The sequence below is a fragment of the Macaca thibetana genome, chromosome 6, assembly GCF_024542745.1.
Source record: "Macaca thibetana thibetana isolate TM-01 chromosome 6, ASM2454274v1, whole genome shotgun sequence".
NCBI lineage: Eukaryota > Metazoa > Chordata > Mammalia > Primates > Cercopithecidae > Macaca > Macaca thibetana.
In genome coordinates this window covers 37,868,207-37,885,658 of record NC_065583.1, presented here as the reverse complement: position 1 = coordinate 37,885,658, position 17,452 = coordinate 37,868,207, and the positions used below count along the sequence as shown (strand labels likewise).

The 17,452-nt window shown below is 39.9% G+C and overlaps 1 protein-coding gene across 1 annotated transcript in view; it reads left to right on the top strand.

The window, feature by feature from the left end:
- HMHB1 (histocompatibility minor HB-1) overlaps positions 1 to 13,477 on the top strand; it is a 57,448-nt gene extending 43,971 nt beyond the window's left edge. The window contains exons 2-3 of the mRNA XM_050792968.1: positions 5,004 to 5,054; positions 13,389 to 13,477. Of these exons, the coding sequence (XP_050648925.1) occupies positions 5,004 to 5,054; positions 13,389 to 13,477 (140 nt within the window). The remainder of the gene's footprint in view (positions 1 to 5,003; positions 5,055 to 13,388) is intronic.
- Positions 13,478 to 17,452: the final 3,975 nt, after the last annotated feature.

Below are 17,452 nucleotides of genomic sequence, written 5' to 3'. Positions count from 1 at the left end.
TCAATGAAGGGCAAAGATAACAGGCAGATGAGAAAATTGAAAAAGAATTTATCATAGCTAAAATTGACAAGAAACTCTTATACATTATTGAGGAAAACACATTGTATCAAAAATTCTTACCCATTGACAAGGAAAAGACAGAAACCCTAGAAGCACAGACAGTGGGTAGGAACAGGCAATCTACAGAGGAGTACACTGAAAAGACCCACAAGCATTGAAGAGATGCTCAAAATATCTGCTAATAGACAAACGCAAATGCAAATAATTATGATATATCACTTGACTGGAAAAAAAAATAGAAAGCAAGACCATTTCAAGAGCTGGCAAACATATGGGGATGGAAAACTCTCAGGTGTTCTGCTGTTGCTGCTGAGGAGCCATCTGGGGGAGTAATCTGGCAGTAATTAGTCAAACTAAGTATATATAATTGTACAATCCAGCAATTCTATCCCAGGTGTGTACACTAGATAAATTCTCACACAGATCTAGAGAGGGCCACGTGCAAGGTTGTGAACTGCAATTTAATTTCTGGTGGCAAGGAGCAGGAGGCACCCTGGCTGTCCCTCGCTGAGAAAGCAGGTGGATACAAAGTGATGGATGTGACCACCCTGCAGTTAGAGACCGTGAATTAGATGTCTGTGTAACAACATGGAGGGACCATACAACATAGTGGAGGTGGAAGAAGAAAGAGAATTAGTTATAATCCAGTGTCATTGCTGTAAATCTGAAATACACACACATGCACAAAACGTCATATCCATTTTGCACATAAAAATATACACATTAAACACATTGACTTAGAATGATGGGGGACAGGAGCAATGAAAGACAGAAATGGGGGTTAAGAGGAAGAAATAAGCACAGTAGAGGAATCTCCATGGACCGCTGATGACATTGTGCCATGAACCAATGAGTGTTATCAACTCAAGTCTCTGTTCCTGAGAGCCAGAGTAAACAAAACAAAACAAAACCAATGTACTCTGTTGAAACTTTCAAGCTTCCTCCAAAGGGCCCTGCCAAACTGGGGACATCCTACCTGTCTTCAGTTATCCCCTCTTAGGTCCTGAAAAACGCTAAACCTGGCCTAGACTGCTGAAAGAGTTGATGACATTTCTGTGTTTCCTGTCTATCCTGTTGGGGTATTATCCATGATATTGTGATTCAATATGTTATATTAACCTCTATGTGGTATACATCTCTTGCCACCTACTTATATTTAGGGTTCATGATTCTAAGACCCACAGATGTGGGTGTCCACGACAAAATTCTGATCTTAGACAATACTTTTTGCTATTCTCCCTTTTTCTAATAGCAAATAATTTTCATGATAGTAAACTGCAAATCAAATAGCAAAACTTAAATGCCCATCAGTAGAGACTGGTTAAATAATTATGATACATCCAGGCCGGGCGCAGTGGCTCAAGCCTGTAATCCCAGCACTTTGGGAGGCCGAGACGGGCGGATCCCGAGGTCAGGAGATCGAGACCATCCTGGCTAACATGGTGAAACCCCGACTCTACTAAAAAAATACAAAAAACTAGCCGGGCGAGGTGGCGGGCGCCTGTAGTCCCAGCTACTTGGGAGGCTGAGGCAGAAGAATGGCGTAAACCCGGGAGGCGGAGCTTGCAGTGAGCTGAGATCTGGCCACTGCACTACAGCGTGGGCGACAGAGCGAGACTCCATCTCAAAAAAAAAAAAAAAATAAAAAAATAATAATAATTATGATACATCCTTACAATAGACTATGCAGCCACTAAAATAAATGAAGAAGGTTTTAAGTCACCAATATGGAATTAACTTCTAGACATAGAAGTGAAAAAAAAAGCGTCGAAAATCATGTGGATAATATGCTACAATTTACAAGCTTGTATATCTCAAACATCTCTGAAAGAATATATAAGAAACTAATATTGGTTGCCTTAAAGAAAGAGACCCAAGTGACTCTGGACAGAGATAGAAGGAGATTTTCTGTATGTTTATACCTTTTGAATTTTTGGATTATGTGACTGCATTCACTATTTTAAATTAATATTTAAAAATCAATAAATTTGGGAAAGGGGTTAGGGAGATGTTGGTCAAAAAAAAAAAAGATGAAAGAGGAGGAACAAATTAAAAATATAAAATAAAATCTACCAATACAATTCATAAATTTATAATAGTCAAGGATTAAAAGTTTTCAGAATATTATATCATATATATGTAGATAGAGAATAAACAAACAGATTAAAATGATAATAACTATGCCCACTATTGGTAGGTATAAAGCGAGACTGAATTTTAGCAACTTAATTAAAAAATTTAAATTTAAAAAATTAATTTAAAATTAAATAATTTTAAATTTAAAAAGGTTTAGAGTAGGTTTAAAAGTGGTGCTGAATATTAAAAATAACTGGGTATGTCAGAACTTATACACCAAGTAAAGAATAACCCCTTTAGGGTCACCTTAAGGGGTAATACACTTACTTAAATGTAGCTGCTATTGCTGAACCTGTTCTGGATTTCTCTAACATAGGGTTCTAGAATTTGGGGTCCATGGAGTCTGTGGATAAGATTCAGGAGCCTGTAAATTTGGGCAGGAAAAATTATGTCTTTCTTTGTACTAACCTCTTTATGAAAGTTAAAGTTTCCTTTAATTATGAGAGCAACAGTAATACCTAAGTTTTTGTTACCAGTGAAAATTCTGAGTCTAATTTAATTCTGTTATTTTCATATCACAAATTTTAGTTTTTACAGATATCTGTAAATATCTTTCCCAGGTTGATATTAGACATTTTTAGATCTTCTTATTTAATACATTATTAAAGAAGCAAATATGTTACTATGTCACAATTTTTTATATTTTGATAACTGTATTCAATATAATTGGCTCTTTATAATTCTATATATTTTCTTTTATACTTATAAAAACAATGATTCTGAGACAGAGTCCAGGGGCCTTACCAGAGTGCATAAGCTTCCCAAAGTACAGAAAGTTAGACACCTCCACAAATAGATCTAATTTCAGGGCAAGAAAAGCAGTGATGATGCTTTATGACCATATGTTCTTTTTGACAAAAAAGCAGTCTTTAACCGTTTTGGCTAATTGCAAAAATGCAATGCATTCTCAAAGGAAAAAGATACGTCACCACTGAAAATACTTTTGAGAAAATTCCATCGACAAAGAAAATGGTTTTTACTTTTTAGAGACCCAGTCTTTCTCTGTCATCCAGGTTGGAGAGAATTGGAGTGATCATGGCTTATTGCAGCCTCAAACTCCTGGGCTCAAGTGATCCTCTGGCCTCAGCCTCTGGAGTAACTGAGGCTACATGTATGCACCACAGTGCCTGGCTAATTTTTAATTTTTTTTTTTGGTAGGGATGATGTCTCTGTTGCCCAGGCTGGTTGCAAACTCCTGGGCTCAAGTGATCCTCCTGCCTTGGCCTCCCAAAGTGCTGGGAATTACAGGTGTGAGCCACAGTTCCTGGCTAAGACGGAGTTTTATATACAGAATTATCAGGACTTCTTTTATATCTCATCCTCAATATGCAAATAACTAATTCATTTAGCAAATACTTATTGAACGTCCATTATGTTTGAGGCATTACTGTAAGCACTGGAATGAGTGCAGTGAGTGGGTCAGATATGGTACCTGCCTGGATGGAGTTTATGTTATAATGGAAGCAAGTGGCCTCCAAAAGCTAAGCTATACAGAAATCTGACTGCATCAGTTATTTATAAGTGTGATGCTGAAAATAATGCAGAGTAATCTAGGGAGTGAGAGGGTGACTAGGGTCACCCATATGGTGGCTAGGTACCTGGATCTGGCATTGCACTTCTTCCATCCAAATCCTGGCTCCGTGCACCTCTGGCTCTATGGCCTCGTCCAGGTGTGCACTCTCTAAATCCCAGTTTTGTTGCCTGAAAAATGGACATATTAACATTACCTACTTTAAAGAGGTGTTTTAAAGAAAATGGCTACTCCTAACATCTCCCCAAGAACCAAGCACAGAATTTTGGAAGTTTTAATACATTTTCTTAAAGAAGTCTCTTTCTTGGCATTGTAAAACATTATCTAGATTCAAGTCTGAGTGGTTAAGTTATTTTATCCTAAGGCATCCAGTGGCACAGATGGACATTAAAGTGAGAGAAGAACTAGCTTCATCATTGCCATTGTTCTCTACCGTAGCCCATGGAAACACAAGACCTGGCTGACTGAGAAAAGTGAATGAGGGGAATTATGTCAGAAATGACAGAGAAGGATGGGCAGGATTTCTGGCAGGCACAGGTATTTCTAAGTAAGAAATGGTGTGGTTAGGAGAGAATACTCTCAAGAAGGGGACAGATGGTTTCTGCGGCAAAGGGAGTTTCCCTCATTCAGCGTTGATGGAGAGAATAAAGGCCTTGGCCCCTCCAGTGAGGATATGGAGTAAACAAGACAATCAAGTCCGTCACTCCTGGAGCCTGCATTCTAGTGTGGAAGACAGACAGCAAATGATACATCAACATTAAGAAATTCATGAGTAAATAAAGATAATTTCAGGCAATAATAATTACTCTGAAGAACACAAAGAGGGGCCTATGATAGAAAAGGGGTGTAAAGGAGTTTGGAGGATTGAAGCTGAGTGAGCAATCTCATCTCTATTTTGATAAGGTCACTTTGGCTTCTGTGTGGATAACACATTGGATGCGGATAAGAATAGGAGCAGGGAGACCTCCAGTAGCAGGAGGCTGCTCTAGGGGTCCTTGCAAGGGATGCTGGCGGCTTGGACCCGAGTGGTGGCATGCAGATGGGAGAGGCAGGTGGACAGATGAGACAGCTGAAACAGGAAAGGCAGGCACAAAGGCAAACACAACATAATGTAACAGAAAGGGAGTTTAGAGCGGAAGGAACACTCCGGAGTCATTCTGGTCCAATTCTGCAGATGAGGAAACCACATCCCAGGAGGCTGAGGCGGCTTGCCCCGCATCTCAGAAGCCGGGCAGTCCCTGAGCCTTCTGACCTCACATCCTCTGCCACACCACAGTGGAGAAACCAGAACTGGAGGAGCAGTCAGAATGCAGAGAAGAAAAGAGAGGTGCGGGTGCGAGGAGGAGGAGACCAGAGAGAGAGGAAAAGAGGCAGCGAAGGGGCAAAGAAAATGAAAGAAAATGCAGGTGGAATGAGACAGAAACCACAACAGGTGAAAACAGGGATGGGGGCAGGCAGAGGAGAGGAGTGAGGCGGACCTTGTTGCTGGGATTATTTAGGGCAGATAGTTTCCAGTTGAGGTTCGGTTTCATAGCCCATTGCCTGGCTCCCTGCAGCTGTCAGGGCACCAGAGGCAGCAGTTGGAGCAGCTGCCTGCACCACCTGAGCCACAAGGACAACGGCAAGGGAAGTGCAGATGGGCAGGAAGTCCCTCTGGGTCAGAGCCAGGGTAGCCAAGATCACATTGTTCTTGCCCACTGCATGGGATGCTCAGGCTTCCCACAGCAGCTCAGAGATCAGACCCGTCCTTTATCCTTAGCATCGCCACCATCATCACCATCATCGCCATGCTCCCATTTCTCAGGATCATGTGCCAGGGGCTTTGCATGCATTTCTCTCTTTCATCCTCACAGAAGCACTGGAGGAAGGTATAGCTTTCCCCAGTTTACAGATAAAGACACGACAGCTTCATTCATTAACTCACTAATCTCATTTCAGAGCCAGGAAATGGAGAAAGGCCCTGCTGTCGTTTTGGTGTTTTTGTTTTGTCTTGTTTTCTCCTCTTGAAGAGGACACACGGAGCCCTGGGTTGATGTTATAGGAGGTGTTGGTGCCATGCACTGAAGGGATCCGGTGTTTTCCCCTTCCTGCAGCTGGAGGTCACTCAGCCTGGACTGATGAAGCCCGGGAAGCCTGTGCTCTGTCTGGTCCACACAGCCCCCTCAGCCACCCCAGGGAATGCTCAGATCCAGTTGCACAGGCAGCCCACAGAATACAAACAGAACTTTCTTTTAGAATTTTTGCGCTGTTTTATTGTTTCTTACGGACAACTACTGACCTTCTCTTTTTTCCTTCAAGGCCCCTTTCAAATGTCACCTCTTCTATGAAGGTTTTATTTCTTTCCAGGCAAAATAAACCACTCCCTTTTTGGTGCCCTCATAGTTTTAAATTTTGGCCTAAAGCACTTGTTTGCCTCCACCATCAGAGCATGGGCTTCTTGAGGAAAGGGACTGTGTTTTAATCATTTCTGTATCCTTGGCATCTAGCACAGTGCTTGGCACAGTAAAAGCTGTCAATAAATGTTAGCTGAACTGAAAAGTAAAAAATGGAAAGGGCATTTATTGGGGCCAGTGTAAGTCAACTGTTTCCATCCTTGTTTCTTTAACTCAGAAACTCAAATGAAGAGGCCGGGCGCGGTGGCTCAAGCCTGTAATCCCAGCACTTTGGGAGGTCGAGACGGGCGGATCACGAGGTCAGGAGATCGAGACTATCCTGGCTAATACGGTGAAACCCTGTCTCTACTAAAAAAATACAAAAAAAAAAAACTAGCCGGGCGAGGTGGCCGGCGCCTGTAGTCCCAGCTACTCAGGAGGCTGAGGCAGGAGAATGGCGTAAACCCTGGAGGCGGAGCTTGCAGTGAGCTGAGATCCGGCCACTGCACTCCAGCCTGGGTGACAGAGCGAGACTCCGTCTCAAAAAAAAAAAAGAAACTCAAATGAAGAAAGACATTGTCAATCTCATGAGGAGTCCATATTTTTTTCTACTGGTGAGAGATAAAGTAAATGGCATGTGGATTTCCTTTGGAAGAATAACAAATAAAATTCTTTTGTAAGGCTGTTAAAAAATTAACTTTTTAAAATCTCCAAATTGTCATTTTGCAAGGAAGAAATATAAGTAATAAATATGAATATTCTTTTTTATTTCAGACTTTTGCTCCATAGGCAATAGAAATGAGATGGCCAATTACAGTATTGAAGCATAAGCACAGATCTAACTCAGTGCAGAGGCAAATATCATATGGCACATGATATTTTCATTTATTTGTGTGCTACTATGAGTAACACTATTGCAAATCCATTTTATTTATGATTTGGTCTTTGTAGCTCCAATTTCATTATTAACTGAAATTTCATAGCATCATTCTTACTGACATGTACTGAAGATAAAAAATACTCTATATTTTCCTCATCTATCCTTGTCTTTTCCTTTATTAAAAACATAGCAAAATTAAAAAAGAACTAGCAATAAGCATACTGAAATCACAACTCAGACACATGACAATATTCTATAACCATGACACCTGTCCGGGCTGCATCCAGCTAAATATGGTTCCAAAAAAAAGGAATACTGATATTTGTTACTTATATTTTTTCCTTGCAAAGTAACACTTTAGAGATAACAAAAAGTTAATTTTATAACTCATATCCTTATAAAATACTTTTATTTGTAATTCTGCCAGAGGAGATCCATATGCTATTTACTTTCTCTCTTGTCAAAAGAAAAAAATATGGACTGCTCATGAAATTAACAATGTCATTCTTCATTTGCATTTCTGAGTTAAGGAATAAGGATGGAAACAGTTGGCTTACACTGGCCCCAACAAATGCCCTTTCCATTTTTTGCATTTCAGTTCATAGTAGGAGCTCACTCAGGACTTAGCTGGCAGAGAGAGGAGAGTCTGAGGCCAATGTGCACTTCCCAGCACAACATCTCACATCCTCCTCGTTTTTTATCACTCAAGATATTGAAAAACTAATATGCAAGGATGCTGTCATTATAGGGGTAATCCTCAATCTTCTCTAATTATATTTAAAATTATGTCATAAACTTCAGAAATTAGCAAGTATTAGTGTATACCTTATCGTTAGCATAATCCAAGGTGGCCTCACCTACAAATAGAGTCATAATTATAAAAATTCTATCTTTCAACCTCCTACTTTCTCAAAATGGAATTTGTCCCCTAAAAGTTATCCTTCAAAGTAGTGCTTCACCTGTGCCCACAAATACCTGTGGCTACTGCACAAATACTGTGTGGCTTCTACCAGGTTTTTCCTCCTGACCTAGCTCTCATATGTTGATATTTGTTATCCCGTCAAACCTTTCTGTTGCTCAGCTTTGCGGCATGGATGGTGCAAAAAAGCAAATGTTGCTCTGCCTGATACTGTTCCCAAAGCTGGCAAATTGCAGGATGTCACCATGGGGTAAGCTCCACGAATGAAGGGATTAGGGGTGAAGAGAGAACTGACCTTTCTAACAAAGTTCAGAGTCCTGAGTTACTGAACTTTTCCCTAACTCCATATTAATTTCCTATTGTTGCTATACTGAATTACCAGAAACTTAGTAGTTTAAATCTGCACAATTCATTATCTTACAGTTAAGAGGACAGAAATCCAACTGGGGCCTTATTCAGCTATATAGTCAAGGTGTCAGCGGGGCTGTGGTTTTACCTGAAGGCTCTCAGGGAGAATCCTTTTCCTTTCCTTTTCCAACTTAGAGATCTACCTGCATTCCATTGCTCGTGGTCCCATCTTCCATCTTTAAAGCTGACAATGTTGCAGCTCTCTAACCTTTTTTCCAAGAAATGTATCCCTTTAACTTTCCTGTTTTGCTTCCCTCTTCTACCTCTTCTACATTTTTCTTTTTTCCTTTTTTTTTTGTTGTTGTTTGTTTGTTTTTTTATTTGTTTGTTTTCGAGATGGAGTCTCGCTCTGTCGCCCAGGCTGGAGTGCAGTGGCGCGATCTCAGCTCGCTGCAAACTCCACTTCTCGGGTTCAAGTGATTCTCCTGCTTCAGCCTCCTGAGTAGCTGGGATTACAGGTGAGTGCCACCATGCCTGGCTAATTTTTGTATTTTTAGTAGAGACAGGGTTTCGCCATGTTGACCAGGCTGGTCTTGAACTCCTGATCTCAGGTGATCCACCCACCTCAGCCCCCCAAAGTGCTGGAATTACAGGCATGAGCCACTGTGCCTGGCCCTCTTTTCCACTTTTAAGGCCCCTTTTATTACACTAAGCTTTCTCAGATAACCCAAAACAATCTCCCTATTTTAAGGTCACCTAATTAGCAATCTAAATTCCATCTGCAAACTTAATTATCCTTTGCCATGGTTCTGAGGATTAGGACATGAGCATCTTGGGGGAGAATATTATTCTGCTACCAAGAATATATTTTTAAAATATTTTTATTTCCATAGGTTATTGGGGAGCAGGTGGTGTTTGGTTACATGAGTAAGTTCTTTAGTGGTGATTTCTGAGATTTTGGTGCACACATCACATGAGCTGTATACATTGCATCCTATTTGTAGTCTTTCATCCCTCACCCCCTTCCCACCCTTTCCCATTGAGTCCCCAAAGTCCATGTCATTCTTATGCCTTTGTGTCCTCATAGCTTAGCTCTCATTTATAAGAACACATGATATTTGGTTTTCCATTCCTGAGTTACTTCACTTAGAATAATACTCTCCATTCTCATTCAGGTCACTATGGATGCCATTAATTAATTCCTTTTTATGGCTGAGTAGTATTCCATTGTATAGATATACCACAGTTTCTTTATTCACTCATTGATTAATGGGTATTTGGGTTGGTTCCATGATTTTGCAGTTGCGAATTATGCTGCTATAAACATGTGTGTGCAATTATCTTTTTCGTATAATGACTTCTTTTCCTCTGGGTTGATACCCAGTAGTGGGATTGCTGGATCAAATGGTAGCTCTACTTTTAGTTCTTTAAATAATCTCCACACTGTTTTCCATAGTTGTTGTACTAGTTTATATTCCCACCAACAGTGTAAAAATGTTCCCTGTTCATTGCATCCATGCCAGCGTCTACTGTTCTGTGATTTTTTGATTATAGCTATTCTTGCAGAGTAAGGTGGTATTGCACTGTGGTTTTGATTTGCATTTCCTTGATCATTAGTGATGCTCAGTGTTTTTTCATATATTCTTTGGCCGTTTGTACATCTTCTTCTGAGAATTGTCTATTCATGTCCTTAGCCCACTTTTTGATGGGATATTTTTTTTCTTACTGATTTGTTTGAGTTTGTTGTAGATTCTGGATATTAGTCCTTAGTCCTTTGTCACATGTATAGATTGTGAAGATTTTTTCCCACTCAGTCATCTGTTTACTTTGCTCTTTCTTTTGCTGTGCAAAAACTCTTGAGTTTAATTAAGTCCCACCTATTTATCTTTGTTTTTACTGCATTTGCTTTTGGGTTCTTGGGCATGAAATCCTTGCCTAAGCCAATGTCTAGAAGGGGTTTTCCAATGTTATCTTCTAGAATTTTTACAGTTTCAGGTCTTAGATTTGAGTTCTTAATCCATCTTGAGTTGATTTTTGTATACCGTGAGAGATGAGGATCCAGTTTCATTCTCCTACCTGTGGCTTGCCAATTATCCCAGCACCACTTGTTGACGAGGGTGTCCTTTCCCCACTTCATGTTTTTGTTTGTTCTGTCAAATATCAGTTGGCTGTAAGTATTTGGGTTTATTTCTGGTTCTCTATTCTGTTCCATTAGTCTATGTACCTATTTTTATACCAGTACCATGCTGTTTTGGTGACTATGTCTTATAGTATAGTTTGAAATCAGGTAATGTGATAGCTCCAAATTTGTTCTTTTTGCTTATCTTGCTTTGGCTATGTGGGCTATTTTTTGGTTCCTTGTGAATTTTAGAATTGTTTTTTTTCCTAATTGTGTGAAGAATGATGGTTGTATTTTGATGGGGATTGTGTGAATTTGTAGATTTCTTTTGGCAGTAGGGTCATTTTCACAATATTGATTGGCAGTAGCATCCAAAGATATCAAATACCTAGAAATAAATTAATAAATGCAATGCAAAAATTCTATGCTGAAAACTACAAAACTGCTGAGGGAAATTAAAGAAGACCTTTGAAAATGTGGAAAATTATATTATATTCATGGATTAGAAGGCTCAATATTGTGAAGACAGCAATATCCCCAAACTGATCAATAGATTCAAAGCAATTCCAATACAAATACCAGCCAGATTTTTATTAGAAATTGACAAGTTAATTCTATAATGTGTGAAGCATTCAAAATAGGACATATTAGTCATTTGTGGCAAATATTCATGCAATTCAGTTGAAAAAATTATTGAACTTCTACATTATTCCAATAGGCATAGTAAAAGAGGAAACAGCAGCATAACAAAGTGGTAAGACAGCCCTGGGTTTAAATCCTAGCACTGTTGCCCATGATCTTTACACATCCACCAGACCTTATGGAATTCTTTAGGGGAAGGGTAGGGTAGGGATGAAGGATGGGTAAAATTTGAAATGACATAGAAGAGAGCTTAGATCTAACTCACACACTTCCACCCCTACTCAAACTACTGGATAAAGAAACACTGTTCTAAATAAATTTTTAAAGTGATACTATACTACTAAGGTGGAAGGGACCTTAAATAGTATTATATTTACCCAAATCCTAAATAGAGTGAAGTGCTTTGCTCAAGGTTACACAAGTATTATAGTGACTGTTATTTATCACGGTCAGACCAGAGCCCAAGCCCAATAGCCCGAATGTGAATACCAACTCCAGATCTTCTACCAGCCAGCTGTGCAGCCTATAGTTAAATCTCTGAAATCTGGAACTCTTCCTTGAAAACACGGGGAGAAATAACATCTTTTTAAAGGATACTTTATTGAGTAATGAGATAATTTTTAAAGTGTTTAGCAAGGTGCTTGACACATAGCAAGTACTTGCTTTTTTTTTTCTCTTCCCTTTTTTCTTCTCTGGCTTCTACCCCAGCTGGTCTCTTCTTAAATATGTACTCCAACATGTGCAATGGTTAGACATTTTGTTGCAAGTACAGAATTCTATTCAGGTTAACATCAGCAAAAGAGGGGAGGTCAGTTATAAGGATAGAGGGGTATCAAAGTCAAGAACTCAGCCAGGCTTTAGAAAGTCACCTGAACTAGAAACCATAAAAACAGAAGACCTTTCTTTTCTATTTCTTTTCTCTGATTGTCTCTCCACATCCATCCTCCAACTCCCACCTCTCTGTCTCTCTGTATCTCTCTCAATCTCTTTTCTCTGCTTCTCCATGATTGTGGTAATAGAAGATAGGAATTACACAATTCTTGACAGATTTCTTCCACTTACCAGCCAAGACTCAGTCACAATATTTTAGTTCCAATACCAAATTCCTGGGAAAAAGAATTTGGTTTTGGTGGTAGGGAGGAGCACGGAGTCACATAATATACAGTAGTTGTCAACACTTAAGCTGAAAAGAGCGGTTATGGGGTTATTGTAAGTTGGGCAGAGAACCCTAAAAGTCTACTACAATATACTGGCAACTTCTTTGTAGATATCTAAGAGGAATCCTTATCCATAAGTGAAAGTCTTTCAGCTTAATGCAGTTTAAAAAGGGGCCACACCAAGATGATGAAACCCTGTCTCTACTAAAAATACAAAAATTAGCCGGGTGTGGTAGTGGGTGCCTGTAGTCCCAGCTACTTGGGAGGCTGAGGCAGGAGAATCACTTGAACCCAGGGGGCGGAGGTTGCAGTGAGCCGAGATCTCACCACTGCACTCCAGCCTGGGCGACAGAGCGAGACTCTGTCTCAAAAAATAAATAAATAAATAAATAAATAATAAATAAATAGTGGGGGGCCATAATGGGCAATACCCCATGTCTCAGTGTCTTAGTGCATACATTGAACATTTAGATTTTATCCAGTTCCAAAGCTCCCTGTTGATTTTTTAAATGCCCAGAGTCATGGCAATAGAATAAATTTTCTCTAGTCTCCTTTCTTGGCTTAGTCATGACAAGGCTGACATCAGATATTCTTGCCCTTACAACCTGGGCTTATGGAAAAATTGTTCTTAAGAGAATAATCTCATTTCACATAGGCTTGGCTCTAAAATAAGGGGCCCCTTTCATGGTTGCTCTGGAAATCTGCCATGAGATATACTATATCAGGAAATATTGGCTTAATGTTTTTTCTGCTATTCAACAGTTACTCTCAGAGTTCAGTTATTAGAAACTCTCCAGCTCAGCAGTTTGGTTTTCTACATGTATACATGATTTTCTAATGAATGAATTCCATATGAGCTAATTATAGAAAATTAGATTTTTTGCAGGAATTAGCATGGTTCGTTATTAGCAAAACCAATTGCATTTCATTAATTTTCTTCTTAGTTAAAACCACTGGTATTCGTGGGAAATTCAATGAATAACATGCTTTTCTAATGAATGTAAGCTTATGCTATGCAAATACCAAAGCCATGCATTACTACAAGTGCTGCCCCAGGTCATTATTGTAAAATAAATAAATAAATAAATAAAAATAAAAACAAAACAAAACAAAAAAACTAACACAAGTCCTCTTTACTCTGCTTTGGAGTTTTATTAACCTAAATAGAAAATACTGCTGAGAAGTTGTAAGCTCAAGTCTCAGCTCAGCCATTCTTTTCTATAGGCTGTCTGCATGTTTGGAAGTCTGAATTGGTTGAAGTTGAAGATGATGTGTATCTGAGGCACAGCTCTTCCCTGACTCATGGGCCTTGACACTGCTGTTGAGGTTTGACTCGAATCCCAGAGTTTTGGTGTGGATGAGCAGGGACAAATTGCTGAGCATCAAGAAGAGTAAAATTAAGCAAGTGGAACATATGCCTCTGCTCTGCGCAGTGAAATGAAGAGTCAACTGTTGAATGTGTGTGTGTCTCTCATTTTCCCAAACAGGATTAACCCGCCATGATTTATGAATTCACCTCTTTCTTAGAGGCTTCCTTTCTTTTTTGTTAGATCCTCCTTTGAGAGCATCTAGGGTCCTATCAAAGCGAGAAGTGACTTCAAGCAAATCTACACTAAGACGTGAATTAATAATGGCTACCAAGCACAGAGCTCTTTCCCCTGGCACACTCCTGGGAAACAAGCAGTTACAACACTTGTGGAGAGTAATGTGATAGTATACATTCATTTTTTTTTTTGAAGTAGAAACATTTATATTTAGAAATTTAACCTTTAGTAATGTGTCCCACAGGAATGCTTGCCTGAGTGTACCAGGATTTTTATTGTAGCAGTGTTTCTCAAAGGAAAAACAACAACAACCTTAAAAACAAACCTAAGTGTCTATCACTAGGGAAATAGTTAAATAGATTATAGTACATTCATTCATACTATGGGACACTCTGTGGACAACAAAAGGAGCAGAGTATACCTGTATGTTAGAACATGGGAAAAATGTTCATACTACCTGATTAAATGAAAACAGCATTTTTCATTTATGCTTCAATTTTCATAAAAGAAAACAATACATTTTTATGGACTTATATATGTGTTTTATGCACACAATAAAAGATGCAGATGGGAGGCTGAGGTGGGCAGATCATGAGGTCAGGAGATCGAGACCATCCTGGCTAACATGGTGAAACCCCATCTCTACTGAAAATACAAAAAATTAGCCGGGCATAGTGGTGGGCACCTGTAGTCCCAGCTACTTGGGAGACTGAGGCAGGAGAATGGCCAGAACCTGGGAGGCGGAGTTCGTAGCAGTGAGCCGAGATCGCGCCACTGCACTCCAGCCTGGGCAACAGAGTGAAATTCTATCTCAAAAAAATAGAAGATGCAGATGAATACACAACAAACTGCTAACAGCAGAAGGTGGGTATGGAATGGTGAGTAGGACTTACACATTGGTATTGTTTTAACTTCCTATCATTAGAAGACACCATTTTAAATTAAAAAAATAAAAATAGGTATGGTTGAGTACAGAATTTCAGTTTGCAGTGATGAAAAACTTCTGGAGATGGATGAAGGTGATGGTTGCATAAGAATGCCACTCAACTGTATTCTTAAACATAATTAAAATGGGAAATTTTATGTTATGCATAGTTTACCACAATAAAAAAAAAATGGTGACTTTCACAAGGACATTTCCATTACATAAGAAGTGAGCAGTGTGAAGCTTAAAGATTAGTTTGGTAAAGGGTCCTAGGCAGATTGGAAGTCCTTTGAATGCAATACCAATTAATTCGATGTAATAGACCCTCTAGAGTTACAGATGATGTCTTAAACAGCATTTAGGATAAAACAAAGGGCACTTTTGGCTGAGAGCAGCATGGGAGGCCTCCGTTTGGTGAAATAGATATTGAAGGGAGGTTATTTGTGGTCTCTAAAGTCATACGACCATTGCCCTAGTCCCCATCAGTCACAACTTTTTCTTTTGCCCTCATGAAGCCAAGCCTGCCAAGAATAATACATTTATGTCTTTATATACAGCTGCCTAAATCCATTTATCAACTATTTAAGAGTTTGTATTACATTTTTTGGCCATTTAATTGTATGGAATTACAACTTTCAAGCTTACACATACCATATTTGACATAAAAAGTAGTTACTGGTATCTATGAAATAAAAAGAAATAAGAGTCCAAGGGCAACTTAACACTTCCACTACCAAGGAGTATCTTTAAGTAAAGCAATCAATAAGCATTTTTCAAGTGCCTACCATATGAGCCAGGTAGGACACAAAGAAACATAGTAAAGTGCCTAACCTTAAAGGGCTTACTACCTATAAAGGAAATAACCAGTACACAAGGCATTGAATTGAATTGAATTGAATTGAATTGAATTGAATTGAATTGAATTGAACTGAACTGAACTGAACTGAACTGGATTGGATTGGATTGGGTTGGATTCTTTGCAATTTCATACAGGGAGCATTTAACACCCACTAAAATATCCCACTGTGCAAGGTAGTATGGGTTTGAAGGAGATAATAAAAATACTAATAAAATATGTTCCCTTTCCCACAAAACTCCCAATTTAGGGGACAGCAGGAAGGAACTAACTAAAATGCAAGCCAAAATGTAATCGTGATATAATAAATTATAAACAAATTTGCAAGGAGGACTAGCTTCATTCTCTTCATGTAATGAATGAGCATTTGTAAAGGGGTTGAACATAGGAGCAGACTGAGAGAAGCAAGGGCCATTCAGGTTGAGAGAACAGCATGAGCAAAGGCCTGGAGGAGGGAAAGTGCCCAACTGTTCAGAGAACAGAGAGAGGTTCTTGTCATTTAGAGCGTAGCGTACAGGACGGGGCACAAGACTCTGCGTGAGATAAATTAGGGGAGGGAGAGCACGGCCAGAGCCTTGGGGCACTTGCAAGGAATCACAGAGGCACAGAGTCCAAGGGCTGCCGGAATGTTCAACAGCGGCGATTTTGTGCACAGGAAGCCATCCTTCTCATCCAGGTTACTGCACCAGCTTTCCATCATTCCCTCCATTCTATTTCCACCCAGGCCCTCTCTAATCTGTTCCCACACTGCAATCACAGTGGTCCTTTGGAAACTGCAAATCAGATCAGGTCACTCTTCTGTTTTCTTCTCTTTTAGAATAAGCTCAGAATGTTAATACAGCCTCTGGTGTTGTGCAGAGCAGGTCTTCCACACACATCCCCCAACCCCCACCTGACCTTGTACCAGGACACCCCATTTCTCCAATAATATTCCAGTATAGTTGACCTGCTCCTTCCTGATCCTAGGCTGCTATGGGGTATCTCCTGTGCTAATTGTAATGCTGGAAAATAGTAGGTGGTCAATGCACAGCTGTGGAATGCAGTAGGAAAGGTAGGCGTGCATGAAGGAATGAATGGAGTGCCTCTACAAGATTCTTCTCAAGCACCATTGTGCCTTATCATGAAGTGCTTGCAGGAGCCAGAAACTCCCTATTCTGCTTGGAGAGCAAAAGACAAATGGGCACAGATTCTGAGGTAAAGACAAAGGAAGCTGAGGATGTACACATGTTTGCTGACATTTACTACAATCTGCATTTAGTACATTTGGGATTGAGGGGAGTAGAAAAGGCCTGACATGGGGCCCATGGAGAATAAAGCATGCAGAGGAGCTTTGAGGTTTGGTCAGAGAGGATGAGTGGGCAGAAGGTCAGGGCGGTGCTGGGGAAGAGAGAGCAGAGTGCTAGGTAGACTCAGGATTGGTCAGGATGAGCATCATGGAAGGTCGGGGGATTTTAGACAAGGAACAAGGGTATGGCTGAATTGACCTGCCATGGAGTTCTGAGTGGACAAGAGAATACAGAAAGAGGGATTACACACTGAGGGCGGAGGAAAGGCTGGCTGGAATCCAAAGGAGTGTGAGAGACATGTGTCCATGAGATTGCAATCACAGAGGCAATTCAGAAAGGTCCAGATCACAGAAGAGAAGACCTGCTCGAGGCAGAGTTGCCTGGTGGCTGGAATAGAGAAGGAGATCATGGGAATCAAGAGCAGGAAATTGTTGGTCCAAGAGCTGACGTCACTAGGGATAATAGCTAACCACTGGACCCTTTTGATGGCATGTATAATTATAATCCCACATGTATTTGTTGGTTTACTTGCTATTGTCTATTTTTCAGCATCCCAAACTAAATTATAATCCCCTCAAGGGCAGGGATGAAGTATGTTTCTGTGTGATATCCAGTGTCTGTCATAGTCAGAGATATTCATTAAATATTTGGAGAGCAAATGAATGAATGATTGAATG